The sequence below is a fragment of the Argentina silus genome, assembly GCF_951799395.1.
Source record: "Argentina silus genome assembly, chromosome: 19".
Classification (NCBI taxonomy): domain Eukaryota; kingdom Metazoa; phylum Chordata; class Actinopteri; order Argentiniformes; family Argentinidae; genus Argentina; species Argentina silus.
The window spans coordinates 13,913,144-13,929,441 of record NC_139673.1 but is presented as its reverse complement, the minus strand read 5'-3'; the positions used below and the strand labels follow the sequence as shown (position 1 = coordinate 13,929,441).

The 16,298-nt window shown below is 45.3% G+C and overlaps 1 protein-coding gene across 1 annotated transcript; it reads right to left on the bottom strand.

Annotated features, from left to right (window-relative positions):
- Positions 1-1,383: 1,383 nt before the first annotated feature.
- Positions 1,384-7,080, bottom strand: slc24a5 (solute carrier family 24 member 5; the record flags this gene model as incomplete). The annotated part of the gene is made up of 9 exons (XM_083691023.1): positions 1,384-1,706; positions 2,044-2,145; positions 3,184-3,390; positions 3,764-4,047; positions 4,470-4,570; positions 4,779-4,882; positions 5,060-5,143; positions 6,501-6,680; positions 6,924-7,080. 9 exons carry the CDS (start codon positions 7,078-7,080, stop codon positions 1,384-1,386), a joined length of 1,542 nt encoding a protein of 513 aa, XP_083547149.1.
- Positions 7,081-16,298: the final 9,218 nt, after the last annotated feature.

Here is a 16,298-nt window from a genome sequence, read left to right as displayed (position 1 = left end):
CAAAGGTTGACACCTGGGTGGGTGTGTGTGTTGAATACAAAGGTTGATACCAGGTAACACTAGATGAGTTGGATAATGCTGTTTATTGTGCCCTCCTTGGGCTTGTCAAAATGGCAAGCCAATGCTTAACTAGGCTCCAATGCAATGGTGTTTGTGATCAACAGTGAGCTGAATGAATCTGTAATATGTAGGATTGCACTTATAGACAGTTTGCAAACTGAAAGTTCTCAAAGTTATTCCCAACCCTACTGGAGAGCTTTATTTAAAAAAAAAAGAAAGCTTTAACTTCCAGTCTGCCAACAACTAATTTATCTAATCGAGTTCTTCACAAGTAGCAATGTGAGTACTGAGCAATAACAAGTGCTGTCCAATAGCAGGATGAACACACTGTTCCAGAGCCTGAGTCATGTACCCCCCTGTTAAGCCATAAAGGCCAGTGGAAACTTTTGGGTTGCTTCTATTTGACACTGTCTTCTCTCTTCCTCTTGTGTAAGGGCAGCTTGTAAACACTTATCAGTACAGCCTGGACAACAATACCACAACCCCCCCCCTCTACCCTGCTTGAGAAAGGACAAGATAAGGTCATGTGAGTTCTGTCATTTAAAATGGCACCTTTATTTCCTGAGTTGGAGCAGCAGCAGCAGAAGGGCATTCACACTCAGCAGATATGGAATGTTTATTCCCTACTCTTCTCAATGTCTGCACTTGTTCACCCCTTGTGGATTTTAAAGCATTGGACTGACGGGGGCTTGAGAGAATAGGAATTTTCATAATATTTCTCATAATTACGTCAATTATGTCGCCACCTTGAGGGTGTGAAAGAGTGCATACTTCAGAGAAGGGTAGAAGATCAACAGCAGCCTTTTACTTGTCTCGGTCTCAGGACCACATGAACGCGGTCAGGACGTGTCAATGTCCTGGTCTATATCCTGGCTAATGGTCTTCTATAAGACCAGGGTATTCTCAACCCTAATGAAAATATCACTGAATACCAACAACATTCTCGCGCTAAGGCACATAGCTTATTTTATGGTATGTCCATGTTCAGTCATTTTTATGTATAAAGTTTTTTTTATACAGTTGCAAGACCAATTTCCCAAGTGTGGGACAATAAAGCTTTTCTAAATCTGGATCTGAATACTTAATGTAATGGCTTAGGGAGAAAGATGCCTAATTTTGGTGACTTTCTCAGATGTTTGGTCTTTGTTTGGGTCTTGTTTTACACATGTGGGGTGTCAATACATTGAGGTTGGGTCTGTCTGCATACAATACATCCAGAGTGTTAAAAAGACATGAACACATAAATAAAGACAACACAGTCTTGTTCTGAAGAGGTGGGCTGTCTGGATCAGCTCTGGTCTTCTGGACCCCCATCTCTGCTGCTCAGTCACCGCACATTCTGATGGGGTTGTTCCCGATGATGCCCAGTTCATACAGGATAGCCAGAGTGGCGAAGACGATGTAGCAGAACAGAGAGACGACCCCAAGCTTCCAGTCCAGCTTCCAGCCGTTCAACTGAACGGCTACAAACAGGAAGAGGATGGAGAGGAGGAGTGTGGTGGAGATCCAGAAAAGCCCGGTGCTGTTAACCTCCACAGGGTTCTGAGTGTCTACAAACACAGTCTTGATGAACCAGGGCAGGCCCAGACACAGCATGTCAAACACGTTAGAGCCCACAATGTTGGACATGGCCATATCCGCTTTCCCTGAGAGACACAGAAAAGACACAATAATAGACTTAGTGGGGGAGAATTCATATTTTGAACAGTGGTTTTGTTTGCCCAATACCTCATCGATATCCACTCCTCCTAACCACGAGATACCTGTGTAACAGTGGAGGCTGGTGGAGGTAGAAATCAGAGGACCGGGCTCATTATTATGCATGGAATGGAATGAGGAACCATTCCTCATTCCATTCTATGCATTACAATGAGTCTATCCTCCGATTTCTACCTCCACCAACCTCCACTGCTGTGTACATCTGATGGGCCAATCGCAAGTGAACATGGCTCTGTACTGTATTATACTGTAGTTAGTTGGTACCTTCTCTGGCCACCATCACACTGGCTATGGTGTCAGGTATACTGGTCCCAGCAGCCAACAGAGTCAGACCCATCACTGTGTCTGGGATGTTCAGGGTCTCTCCTGCACAGGCACATACAACACAGGGTCAGATGTAACAAACACACACAAGAATCAGATCAGATAGAACACACACACGACACAGGGAAAGATACACACAGTGTCAGATAAGAATCGACAACCACTGCTTTCATTGACTGCTTTTAATGGCACTGCTCACATTGCGGAGGTCAGATGCTACTGCACTGGGCTGGAGGGAAACACGCACACACGCACGCACACACAGGCATCCCCATTGACCACTCTCTCCCAGAGGCCTGGGGGGGTTCAATAGGACCTACTCTCTGTCCCATGCCTCCTCTGTAAGAAGGCACCACTCTGCCTGCTTTCCCACGTGAGCCCTCTGGCGGCTGCAGGATAATAATCCCATTATACTCCACTACATCGACCACCATCACCTGACCAAGCTGCCCCTACAGCCTGATCTACAGCCAGTTTTATCTTTTCCTCCCCGGATGGTATAAATTTAGATGGGAGGGAATGTTAACTGATCCTGGAACTGTGCCTAGGGACTCGTAGCTCACATGACTCTCCCTGTGAGGCCGAGGGGTTGAGACAGCCCTTTAATCCTGCTGTTGCTGGCTGGGCTAACGCCTGACCGTGCGGGCAACGCAGCCAACTGCTACACTAAGCTCCCCCAGGACTCAACGATGGCATCTCAGGAATTAGCCAGCAGACCGACATGTGATTCGACTCTGCATATCACACATTTTCTCACAAATTAAAAAAAAAAAAAAAAAACCTCTCCTAATCCAAGACTGGACTTCCATAACTGACTGGTTTACACTAAAGGAGAGTTCAGACAAACTGTACATACATGACAGAATGCAATTCTACTTGTCAGGAAAATTCTAATGCATTCATTTGAATTGCTCCGGATGGCCATTGCATGTGTCAAGCATGGATTGTATTGATGTCGGAAGTTACGAAGACAGCTGGAGAAGAGTGACAGAGATGTTAGGGTTTAGCCTGTGTTTTTGCAATGTGTGTTACATACAGTAGACGTACACAGATGCTTAATACAATTGAGAACTGATTTACCGACGATGGTTACCATCCACACCAGTATGTATGTGAAGGCAGAGATCCAGACTGCAGACATGAAGAACGTCACCATGTACCATTTCTTCCAGAACCTTCTCCTGCAGTCTGGAACGGTCAGGTACAGCACAACGATGGTGGGCAGGGACAGAACCCAAAGGATCCGCTTCAGGTCGTGTTCTGGCACTGCAAACACACTCTTGTGACCTAGAACGTGCATGCGCACACACACACATGCCCAAAGGCAGGCACACAAACACATGCGCACGTGCACGTGCACACACACACACACACACACACACACACACACACACACACACACACAGAGTGTAAGTCACGGTCATGTGTCACTCTGGACCACACAGACACAAAGGGAATGTGGCCTGTCCCCACCACTAACACACTGTGACTCCCACGTTCAATCACGTTACATTAGGCCAGTAGTACAGTGTGTGCTCTTTCTTTATGTGCAAAAAAAACATTGATAGTGATCCCGTAACTGTAAGCTCCTCTGGGTATTTCTCGTAAGTATGACACATTGCACCAGGTCATAAATGTCAAGTGTTTGATAGAGTGCTACCTTCAGGGATCTCATTGAGTCCGTGCAGGCTGAGGGAGAGGTGTGAGTAGCCTGAGTCATCCTGGAAGATTCCACTGTCTGTCCTGGAGCGCCTGTGCACTCGTAGGCTGGTGCCAGCGTTCCAGCCCATCATTGGCTGCGTCTCGCCGCTCTCCTCTGAGTCCTTGCCGAAACAGGCGCAGCAGGGGCTAAACTTCCTCAGGAAGTACGTGCTGATGCGCAGGTCAAAACACAGGACCACGATGTACACCCCATACACCAGTAAAAGACACGCAGCGTCATACCTGAGGCACAAGACAACATTAGTCATACATGACAACAACACAACATCAGTTTCATTTCAAGCCAACAGTGATGCCTTTGCTCTTGGTCAGGGTGTGGCGATGCTTCCTGGGGAAATGTATTTGTATTTGTGCTATGAAACCTGAGCTTTTCAGAAATATTATTATTTCTACATAACAGGCATTCACACCTTAGGTTTTTTTCCTATTTGAAGTGCGTTGTATTGCATTCATGAACGGAATGTGCTGAACAAATAAAGTTTAATTGATTGAGTAAAATTCCATAACCAGCTACCAGAGGGGAGGCCTCTGTACTGTACTGAGGATGTCTGTTGAGATGAGTCATATAGTGTTACTGCATGGTAAGAGATTAAGGAAGTGGAGTAAAATACAAATACACACACACACATACACACTCCACTCACCAGTACACTTTGTTATCAGAGATGATAGCAATAACAGCAGAGACACTGATGGCGTATGCCAGGCAGTCCCTGAACAAAGGCCAACAGGTGAGATGTCCCACCTTAAACAGGAAACAAACACAACACTGTTATTTTTACAGTTCACACACTGAGGCATAATGTCCACAGTGAACTTCCTGCCTTGACCTACATGTTATGTTATGGGTGGTTATTATATGATTGAGGTGAGCTGTATCTAGTTAGCTAATCCTCCCCAGAATGCTGTGTGTGTGTGTGTGTGTGTGTGTGTGTGTGTGTGTGTGTGTATACCACAGAGGTCAGAAGTCCGCAGAAAGCACAGATCCCCAAGAGGTTATAGACAGCTGATCCTACGATGGTGCTCACCCCGATGTCTCCCTTTGTCACAAACACCCCTGGGGCACACCGCATACAGTACTCCATTAACAGAGATAAAGATGACGACAACGCCTGATGTTGACGACGCTGGTGATTATTGTAGTTAGGTGCAGTACAGTACTATTGTATCAGTACAGTGTAACATTACATGAATATCATATCCGTGATTGAGAGTTGTATAGCCTGATCCTTACCCAGAAATGCTGTGACCAGCTCAGGTGCTGAACTGCCAGCAGCCATAAAGGTAGCGCCAGCTACATCCTGAGACAACCCCAGACCTGGGGAAGAGACAACACACAGCTCTGATTACCACACGTACAGCTGAGGAAAGGGATGGGCGATATACCGGTATTAAAGTGAATACGGGTATTACGTTGTGCCATGATATGGATTTAGGCATATCACGGATATCATGATATAGCACATTTTCTTACCCCCCCCCCCAATATATTAGCAGAATCAGCAGAATGGTACGTCTATAATTGTTTTAATCCCCAAAACTATATATTACAACTTTGAAATTATATTGTTTTATACTTTGTTACGATAAATTCTGTTGTCGAGCTATATGCGCGTCTCTATCCTGCGCTCCCTCGCACCACAACAGCCATGTGCGTCTGCCAAGTGTTGCTAGCTTGGCTATCAGAAAACTAAATTGCATGAACTAACCGTGCAAACGAGAAGCATTTAAAATGAGTGAAAACGTGAAAGATCCTTGTGCTATTGTGCCTGCTGATGATGACGAAGAATTAGTTCAGAAAAAAGGGTTGTCTGTTTTTGGAACTGGTTTGGATTGTAAATATCCGACCTCAACCAAGACACTATGGTCTGCCACCTATGTCGGCGGACTTTGACTACGAAAGGAGGTAAGACGATCAACCTCTTCCATCACCTCAAAATAAATATAATCCGCGAATAAGATGAAATCACCAGAATGCGGGCAGCTGTCAACCCCAGTGGCGGAGCACGTTCGAAAGCTAAGCAGCCCAAAACCCATCCATACTCAAACATCACTAAGAGCATCATTCTCCGCTGGTTGTCCCTATGACAAAAAAATTAACGATGGAGAGAGATAACTAGTGGCATAGTTTAGCACTGGTGGCAACATTGTCACATGCCACAGGTCAACACTGAAACCAGAGACTGTTGATAGGCTAGTTTTTTTCTGGCCCATAACCTGTGAGACTGAACTAGTATGCACATGACTGGGTGATACGTTTTTTGTTATTGAAACATGTGGGAGTAAGCTTCCCGAAAGTGGAACTACGCATTTCATTTTGTTGTTTAATTCAGATCTTATTATTTATCTATCTTGCGTTTTTTTCCACTGTTTCAGTTGTTTTAATGTTGTTCCTGGCTGACTTGAAAAAAGGCTGTAGGTCCTATGTAGCAAATTGGTTATCCTGCATTTCTGCACTTCTATCCTGCAGTTTATCATGCACTTTATTGGGTGAGAAGGTCAAAAAGGTTTTCAGGTTTTATCAGGTTAAAAGCAATCTTTGTCATCTATAAACTTTGCAGGGCTCCTAAAATGTGGTTCATTTAGGCCATATCGCCCACCCCTAACATGTACTGGCTAACACACACACAGAGACAGACAGACAGGCTGAGTGAGTGAGAGAGACAGTCACTTACGTTCACTGATAACTTCCAGAGATGGGAGAAAGTAATCATCGCACACTATTGAAACAGCCAAAAACATGTAGAAAATTATCATAAAATGTATGACGAGCCCGCCGTCCTTTCTCTCCTGTACAGTGAAAAAGCCCTCTGGAAACTCAGACGACTGTGGCGGGATGCACTCTGTTTCATTGTCTGGAACAACAGCCACACGTTTCATAAGTAACATTACAGAATGTTACTACAAATATTGGAGCATAAGTAAAACAAGTATTATTGCTGAATTATGACAGAGGCAACATTGTCTCTCGGCTTTAGAGGAATGTTATGGTAATTTGTTCCGATTAGTCACCACCATTAACAGTGCAAACATTGTCACACTTTTAAGAGGTTTATATAATTGATTATTTACACTTGATAATAGGAAATGAAACTTACCAAGAGCTCGACGCACTCTGGTAGAACGTGACTCCTGTGCTGCTGTTGCAGTAAATGAAACAAGGTGAACCGTGCAATACAATACCAATACTAGACCTAGAAAATAAGGTATAAAATCTCTTCTCTTCTTCTTGTGCAGAACTGCGTTTTCATACATTGTAATTTGTTTAAAAAAACCCTATGAATTATATCCAGATGTCATGAGACTGGTGCTGTACTGTTAAACATACAGTTTGTGTTTAAGATCCTTATAAGCTCACTTCTACCACTAAACTATGCTACAAGCTGCATGGGAGATGATTAGGAAGGAAAAGCATATTTTAAGGCCTTTTCTACTCAGAGAGTAGATCACGGGATGAAATCATTCCAGTTGAACACACACTCCTGACCCCGGGCGCATTGTGTAACTAGCTCAAAACCTCCCGGGATAAACGTCACAGGATGGAGAGATTAACCAGCAACATTACACCCATTTAAAATGAATTAAACCAGATTTACCATACAGATATACCATATTTGGGGTGTGCATACACAGAATAATCCTACTGGTTGATGCAAAAGGTGTGTAGGTTGTGATATATGTGGGTTATAACGGACTGTATTTCTTATTATAAAACAATGTCATAATGTTTGTAAGCAAGTCCATAATTATCCCAAAGCATGGCAAAAAGGTGAAAAATTACTCAATTAAATGTGGGCTATTAGAAAATCTTTGACAACAGCTTTATTCATTTGTATCATCCTCAGACAATCCCTTGCCGGATCAAAGTCGTTTACGTTCCACAGGTGGGGGTCACTGGAGGAGTCTGGGGTATGTTTGGGCATGTACCAAAAAGTGGTCCTTCCTTACCTAGGGACGTGGAATCTATAATAAAGTTGTGCATGTTCATATGCAAATTGCAACATTTGTGCATTAAAAGGAGGCCTCGTATCAGAGAGAAGTGGCCATGGTAAGCTCTCCAGTGCCTTTCACCTGATGATGTTGATAGTTTATGCGTCAGTTTGGTGATATTGCATGGAGTCCTAATGTATGGACATAGTCGGAGGCTTTGACGTGCTTTGATGTGTCGAAATAAAGTTAGTCATAAAATCCTTATTTTACTGACTCTGAAAGTTTGCCAAATTTCTCTTGCAAAGCAATTTAATGGCAAGTAAAGAAGTTAAGTCGCTAACTTCTACCAAATCCCGATTTGGAGCTGAAGTTAGCTCGCTAGCAGGCGCTGTCAGATCAGTGAGGCTTAAAAGGCAATTTTTAAAACAAATTGCTGATTGCCTAGCAGAGGTGTAGCCCCTCTGTAGCAGTTCTCCAGACTCCATTAATTAGCCCACAACACACACACACACACACACACACACACACACACACACACACACACACACACACACACACACACAAACAACAGGCTTTCATACTAGGCTGTGTTTCTGCTGTAGTGTCACTTGCTCTGCTCGTGACATTGATTTGAATAATTCCCATTCCCATATCAGGGTTCGTTTCGTTTAGTTCCTCCCGGTGCATAGGACTGATTTGTGGCTCAATATGACTTCTGACAATTTGTCAGCAGTAGAGGTCAGAATCTCCTCACTCCACCAAGTGGACCAGACCAAAGCCCTTTCCCACATAATACAATGCCATATAGCAGACACTTCTAATGCGACTTACAGTACAGTGTGTGCATACCGTTTTTGGTTATTTGGGAAATCAAACCCACAACCTTTGCGTTGCTAGCACCATGCTCTACTTTTGAACTTTTGTGTAGCCGTGATAAATTGATCTGCATTGTGTTCGTTGAATGAAAGTGAGTTCATTAATTTGCCTCTTACATATATTATTGTGAGATCACATTGACACCATTTAGCTAAACATTTTGTTTATGTTGATCATATTTGTTTCCTTTCACAACAGTAAACAATGATGTCATAACAATACAAGTGTCTGACACGTGAAAGTCAACATGAATACAGAGTCGATGTGTATCCTGACACAGGTTCATTTCACTGGCAACAGACTGGGGGAGGCTGGTGGAGGCAGACACAGGAGGACAGGCTCATTGTAATGCATGGAGTAGAATCTGTGAGGCATGGAGATAAACAAGCTATTTGGCTGTGGCTCAGACCTGTATACCAGTGTTATGTTAGTGTGTGTGAGGCTCATTGTCGCAGGGTCAGAATGGCTATGGCTATACTACCACCTAGTGGCGAGTAATGGTAAGTGCTCTATGTTTCACCCTTAATGCATGAACCCACAAAATGATGTAGTGGTAGTACCCTCTGGTGGCTTTAAGCTGTCAATGTAGGAGTATTTTCTATTCATATGGTGTCAATGAATCACACTGGTAATGTGCATGATTAAATCCAACTGTGTAATAAGAAAAGACAAGGAAGACAATAGATTGAATGCAACACAAACACATTTAATGAATCATTTAGGTGGGCTTCTGGGTCTTCCTGGAGGTCTTGTTGAAGGGGTGACACAGGCCCTTGTTGATAGCTGACACCATCCTCCTGAAGAGGGCCGCTAGAGACATATGAGAGGGAGGGAGGGAGAGAACATTAACTTAACACAGAATTAATGTTTTACAAGGATTACATTTTGTCTCATAGTGGATTGATACGTGTAGTAATATTGTTGATTAGCTGATTCATGCAGTTCAACTCATATCAACCCTGTAGCAGAAGGATCATCCTATCAGTGAACTTACGGATGCAGTGTTCAGTCTTCGGCTCCTGTGCTGCCTCTGGGGCCTGGCTGTCCTTGTTGCTCTTCTTGGAGCGCTGTGAAAGAAACAAGTATTACAAAACAAAATAGCATGGCAATGATAGGCCTGTCTGTAATGAATGGAATTGGTAAGATACCGTAACTCCTAAAATACAGTGTATGAGAGGAGATTGTGTATATAGACGACGATAACATTGAACAGTTGTAACGTTTACAAAGAGAAGACAAATTCGGACTGCAATGTATAAAGTACAGTCAAATCAGGTTTACCTTGAAGCCGGCCTTGAGCTGGCTGAGCTTAGGGAGGAATCTGAGGAATCTTTTGGGCTCAGCCTGGGCCTTCTCAGCCTCACCCTCGGACCCGGTCGGCAGCACACACATCCTAAATGACCCTGATGCTAAAGAGCCACTAACCTTCACACTACTCTGGCACCCACCGGTACCAAAGAGGGTGGGGTGAGGGGAACATGAGACAAGCTGACAGCCATCAATCATCTCACCCAGGGGTGTTGACCTCCCTGGCTCCTCAGGCGACTCTGACTCCAGAGAGACCGAGACTGTGTCCATGACTTGTTGGACCATGGCCCTCGTGAACAGATCCACAGTCTGATTGTAAATCTGTGAGCTGCTCTCGGAGACCATGGAGCTTCTGCGGCTGGAGGAGACACCGGAGGAGGAGGCTTTCTGATCCAAGCCCCAGGATATGGGTGGGACGAGGAGAGAAACCAACAGACGCTTCACTGACTCCTCAGCAAAAGCGTAGATCAGCTCAGAGGGACAGAGCCCCTTTGTAACTCTACCTCTCTTTAACAGCACAGAGTCTGAGACACTTCTGCCAGCTCCCACTTGGTGCAGAAAGATGTTTCTCTGTTCAAACATCAGGCTCTTCAGTCGGTCAACCAGGTCATGGGACAGAGCCTGGACCTTCCCTTGGGACAGGAGCTCCTCCAGTCTACCCAGAGGGGCAGTGAGGTCAGGCGATGGGGAAGAGGCCTGCTGCAACTCTGCAGGATTAAATATGGTGTCCACAATGGCAGCCATGGTGTCCCTAGCACCAGCCAATGATGATTCCAGCACTGAATCATTCTGATCATTGTCATCGTCATCATCATAGCTCATGTCAATCGTTGAGCTACGCACAATAGGGCAACTTATGACTTTTTGCTCCTCAGATGGAGAGGGGGTCCCAGGGAGTATGAAAGGCATATCTTCCAATGTCCTCTCTGATCTCAACGTTTTAGAGGAGGACTTGGACATAGAGGAGGTGGTTCTAGGTTCACCGTCTTCACAGTAAACCTTCTCCAAGTTCTCCAGCATAGTTCCCACCAAACTATATAACCCAGAGAGCTCCCCTGTCCTATTCAACAGGTCTGACTTGGATATTTCATCCTGAACTACACCCAGGATCTGGCTCACACTTTTCTTGGCGTGCGCTAACATAGCTACTTGGGTTTTGGGCTGGGCACGCTTGGACAGAAAATCACTAAATTTATGCTGCAGACTCTTGTACAACCTCTGTGCTGTGGACCAAATGTCTATCTCAGACACGCTAACCCTGCTCTCAGAGGCCTCTGGGCCTCTAAAGCTGCCCTGCAGAAGGACAGAGTCTGTGGGCCCAACAGTGACAGAAGACCCGCCTCTCTGGAAAAGGCCTTTGACACCATCAACAATGGTGTCAAAAATATCCACCGCTGCAGAGTCCGTACTGGCAGCGGACATGGTGGAGGAACCTTGTAAAAGATCCGAACATGAGCAGCCGACCCCACCGGTGAGGGACTCAGCGTCCAACCACCTTGAGGACTTAATGAGGACCTTCCTCACAGCGCGAGTTCCCCTCCTGTTAAACCTATCAGACGTCAGCTCTCTAATGACCTCATTTGGAGTGACATTTACGCCCTCCAATGACGTCGACTCGGAGGAGGAGATGTCCTCTAGCCCGCCAATAATACCCTCAACAAACTGTGAAATCACCAGGGATTCATTTGACATGGAGCCCTCCTCTTTTGACATGTCAGACCTAACCAACACCACAAGCCTGCGGACAACCTCTTTAGTCTGGGTGTCCAGGAACACCTGACTGACCTTGGAGGACCCTCTGAGAGGCTCGCTATGCCCCCTACGGAGCACCGCTCCTGTTGACCCCTGATCCCTCATGACCCCTGACCCCACCCCTGATAGAATAGGCTGGCTCATGCTAGACTGAGGAGACTTTACATTCAAATTTGAAACGGAGGAGGCATTAACTTCCGCCAACGCCAGAGGCTTTTCTCTCTGAAGTGGGACCTGATCCTGAGCCATGACCCCATAACACGCATAAAACCCTCTAAGCTTATCCTGTAGTCTCTTTATGAGGTGGATAACGGCGGGTAAACAATGGATCTTTTTAAGAGGCCAAACTGACTGTTTAACCGCCTTAAAATCAGAGGCGAATGTCTCAATAATTTCTAAGGCCTCCCGTTCCACAACCAGGGGGCTCAGACTGGTCTGGCTGGGCAGACAGATTAACGCCTCAGAGCTATTGGTAAACACGTGAGCGCACACATCTCTGGGAGATCTGAGAAGCACCTCGCTCACTGACTTAGTGGCCTTAGTTTTAAACCCCTCACTAAAGAGTCTATCAATAGCTGGAACCGAGGGGCCAACAAGCGTTTCCTCAGAGGGGGAGGGGCTGTTTGAGGATGTGAAAACCTTTAGCTGAGATAGCACATCCCCCACAAAAACACCAGCTGCGAGGGATTCCTCAGAAGACCTCCTCCCGATAGAGGACTCTGATTCCACTTTCGCCATCGACTCAAATGTAGTCAATATCCCCCCGATGACTTCTGTGGTGCTGTCGTCGAGGCGGGTTTGGGAGTCACATCCGGTCCTCAGCGGCTGGGAACACTCGCTTAAAGAGAGAGTCTCTACATCCTCAGAGCTGACCTCCTCCTCGAGGGGTGATGATATCACCAAATCTGCTCCTCTGGTGGCAGAGCCTGTGTTGAAAAACTCTGCCACTTTACTCTGCAGGTTACTGCAGAGCCTCAACGCGGCAGAGAAGACCCTCTGCCTCCTGCTGGGTTGTCCATCAGCCTGTGCCTGTGCCGCCATGTCCTTCACATCTGCCACAAATGTGTCAACGATATTGTTCGCCTCAGCGTCACAATCGGCATCGAAATCGTTAGTGGCAGACGGTGAGGTGACATGAGAGCCATGCACATGGATTAGGCTGGGAGCGGCACTGGCAGGCCGGGATGACTGCACAGAGCCGCTCTGAGAAGATCCGCTTCTCCGGAGAATTCCACCGACAGCCCTTGAGGCTTTTGTGTGGAACTCCTGACTCCTGATGATGGCTAGGTCATTCTGGCTCACCATAGCCACAGAGGTTCCAGAATCACCGGGGGTGGTCTCTTCTGAGGAATGTGAGCCTCCCTGAGATGAGCCATCTCGGTCATCACTTTGCGATAACATCTGTATTTTCAGTGCCACCTCCCTTAGCATATCTGCTGCATCCTGTCCCCCTCCCAGTGTCTCCTTGCAGCTCTCCATTGTTTCAACAATGGCGGACATTACCTCACCTGTCATCGGAGCAAGAATCTTTCCACTTACCTCCATACCTACCTCCATACTTACCTTCTCCGGAGGTGGCGATGCTGACGTACCCTGTTCAGTGACCCCAAACGCCTGAAGAGTGCCAGAGATCACTCTGACCATCTCCTCGGTGGCTGGCATGGAGTTCTTCCTCTCGGTCATGACTGGGGAGGATCTTCCAGAGGGGGTGTAGGCCACAATCACTGAGAAGGCGGAGTTCAGCTGGCTGAGAGTTTCTCCCACCAGAGCTCTGGTCAGTTCAGGTGATGAAGAACCGTCGTCACCCAGAGTCTGGAGTATGGTGTCCGCCGTCACCCCAAAAAACACCTTGAGGGGGTCTCTCACAGGAGCCCTCTGCAGGGATGCCTTGGAGCTACAAACACAAACACAAACATGAACACTACAGTCTGATGTCTGAGACATTACGCCAAACAATTATTGCAGTTTAAATTCACTAAATATGTTTACGTTTGTAAATAGCCTCCTTTTCTGGATGTCATGATAATGGTCCTTTCCTAAGTTCTATTTCACTTCTGTCTTAAACCTCCTGAGCTTCACAATAATGTCCTCAAGGGGCACTACTGAGTAAGAAAAACTGAACTTCACTGGCAAAGGATGTTATGTGTCCTATTACAGTTTACATATAAAAACAAAAAAACCCCTAAAGAATTGATATTCAATGTGGGTCACCTTAAAAATGTAACAATAACATATCTATCTTAGGCCCCCCTTCATAAGTGGATGTGTAAATGAACCCTGGTTGACAGCTTACCTCGGGGAAGAGGACACTAGAGCGGGTCCAGCCTCCTGGTCCAGGGGGTTGGTACCGGAGTAGTGCTCTAGGTCGGACCCGGGGGCTGAAGCCTCCTCGCTCTTCTCTAAGATTTGCACCAGGGCCGGCAGGAAGACCCGGAAGGCCGTCTCACAGATGACCTTCACCACCCTGCGGCACAGTCGGCCCAGCTGCATCCTGGTCGTCTGTGGTTCCACAAGGAGAACAAAACATCATTATATTGCAATCAGGACTGATAGGTGAGAATGTTATAATCAGAGCGCAGGGTATTGCATTTGTGTATGAAATGTGCTCTACAAATAAATAAATTGATTGATTGAATGATTGATAAATTGATTGACTGTCACACAATTCACAACTTACAGGGTCTCTCATGCCCTTACGGATCACTTTCCATTGCCTGAATGATAAAGAAACATGGAAACATTTTCAGCTGTTGTTTTTGTGTGTTTCAGACATGGTAGATAAGCTACAGGTACAAGACAAGCTGCAGAAAGAACAAAGCTAAACACAGCACGCGACACCAATAACAAAGCTACAAAGCACGGAATACCAACACTGGTGAAAACACAAACGATGCACCCCAACCCACATAATGTCCACTAACTTCACAGACACACTCAACAGTTACGTCAGAGCAACGTCCGACACATGCAGCACAATCAGGGGAGGCCGGTGGAGGTAGAATTCGGAGGACAAGCTCATTGTAAGGCATGGAATGGAATGAGGAACGGTATCAAATGTGTTTGATACCATGTCTTATTCCTTTCCATGCATTACAATGAGCCCGTCCTCCGATTTCTACCTCCACCAGCCTCCCCTGAGTACAGTCAGTTACAGAGCAGAGTCAGTTATTGAACATACTTGTCAGTCAGACTCCTCAGGAAGTTGAGGAGGATGGGATAGACCTCTTCTTCTTGGTCTGAGGGAGTGTTGGCACTCTGACGTGCCTTCTCCTCCAAGAGCTCAATCACTGCAGCTCGGTTCTCGAACCTGTCTGGAGACCGGGGCCCGGGTAGAGGTGAGGGAGCTGCTGGCAAATACAAAGAGAAATATAACGTTTTATCCAAATATGTGACTCTTTTTGATCTAATGTACCTCTGTTAAAATATATAGCTAGACAGAACAAATTGGTATGCAGCATTTCTAATAAACTTCTTTCATCCAAATACAGATCATCTGAATTAATAATTGTGTGTATTGTAAACTGCCTGAACAGAATAACAATACAATCTCCCCACCACAGAGAAGCGTTGTAACATTCTAAAGAGAATCTCTAACCTGTGTTGGTGGCCTTCTCAATCATGGTCTTCTTGCTACTTCTCTTCCTCTCAGCCTTCAAGAAAAGACACATCAGATCACTCATGATAAGATCCAGTCACATCGACACGATAACACATTCACCAAATAGTTACCTCTTTTTTGTTCGGCATTGTTAAAGCAAATATGAAAACGCCCTTGAACCGTAGAGAGTCGTTTTGTAGTTTAGCATAAAACACGTTTCACAAAGCAGTGACGGCTTTTATACTGAATGATTGTAGGCCTGATGACGTAGAAGCAGGTGTCCTAAAATAACGACGACGTCACAATACGGCCGGTGCCATGGTGATCGTGATCACGGGTCCATGCAACTTGTCTAAACTAATGGTAATAATAAGAAATGGAAAATGAACATAATAACCTAATAAGTAATAATAATTATAATGAAAATATTTCACACAATTCGTGTAGCCCTATTTGTTTAAAAAGTCGGAAACCAAAATCACCATAACATAGGCTTAGCGATGTGCATTTTCGTTGTATGTACACATTTATACATACAGTGTATTCAGGCCCATATATTCATAATAACAGTAATTGTCTGTTAACCATTAACTGTTCAAATAAAATCTGATGATGGGATGTTGGCCTGGATTATGTGTGATGCCAACATCTTGTTCAAACAATATCCAAATTCACCTCAATCATAGGACACCTGCTTACTGTACAGCTGTTGTTACAGCGTAGGCCTGGATATAGTAGGAAGTATGTGATCTACATAGGAATGCTTAAAGCACTTTTGCAAAACGATTAATTTCAGAGATTGACAAATAGCATGATCATTTGACAGTGAGGAGCGATTCTAAAATCAATCAGAGTTCACTTCAAAATATCTTATTAATACAGGCCTAAAAGGAAATGTATTCCACTACAATAGCGGACAATATATCTCAATGTGCACTCGCTCCTAACTATAAGCCTAATTGAGCAGAAATGCCCAAAATATGCTAGCCTGTCTATTGTCACTGGAGGA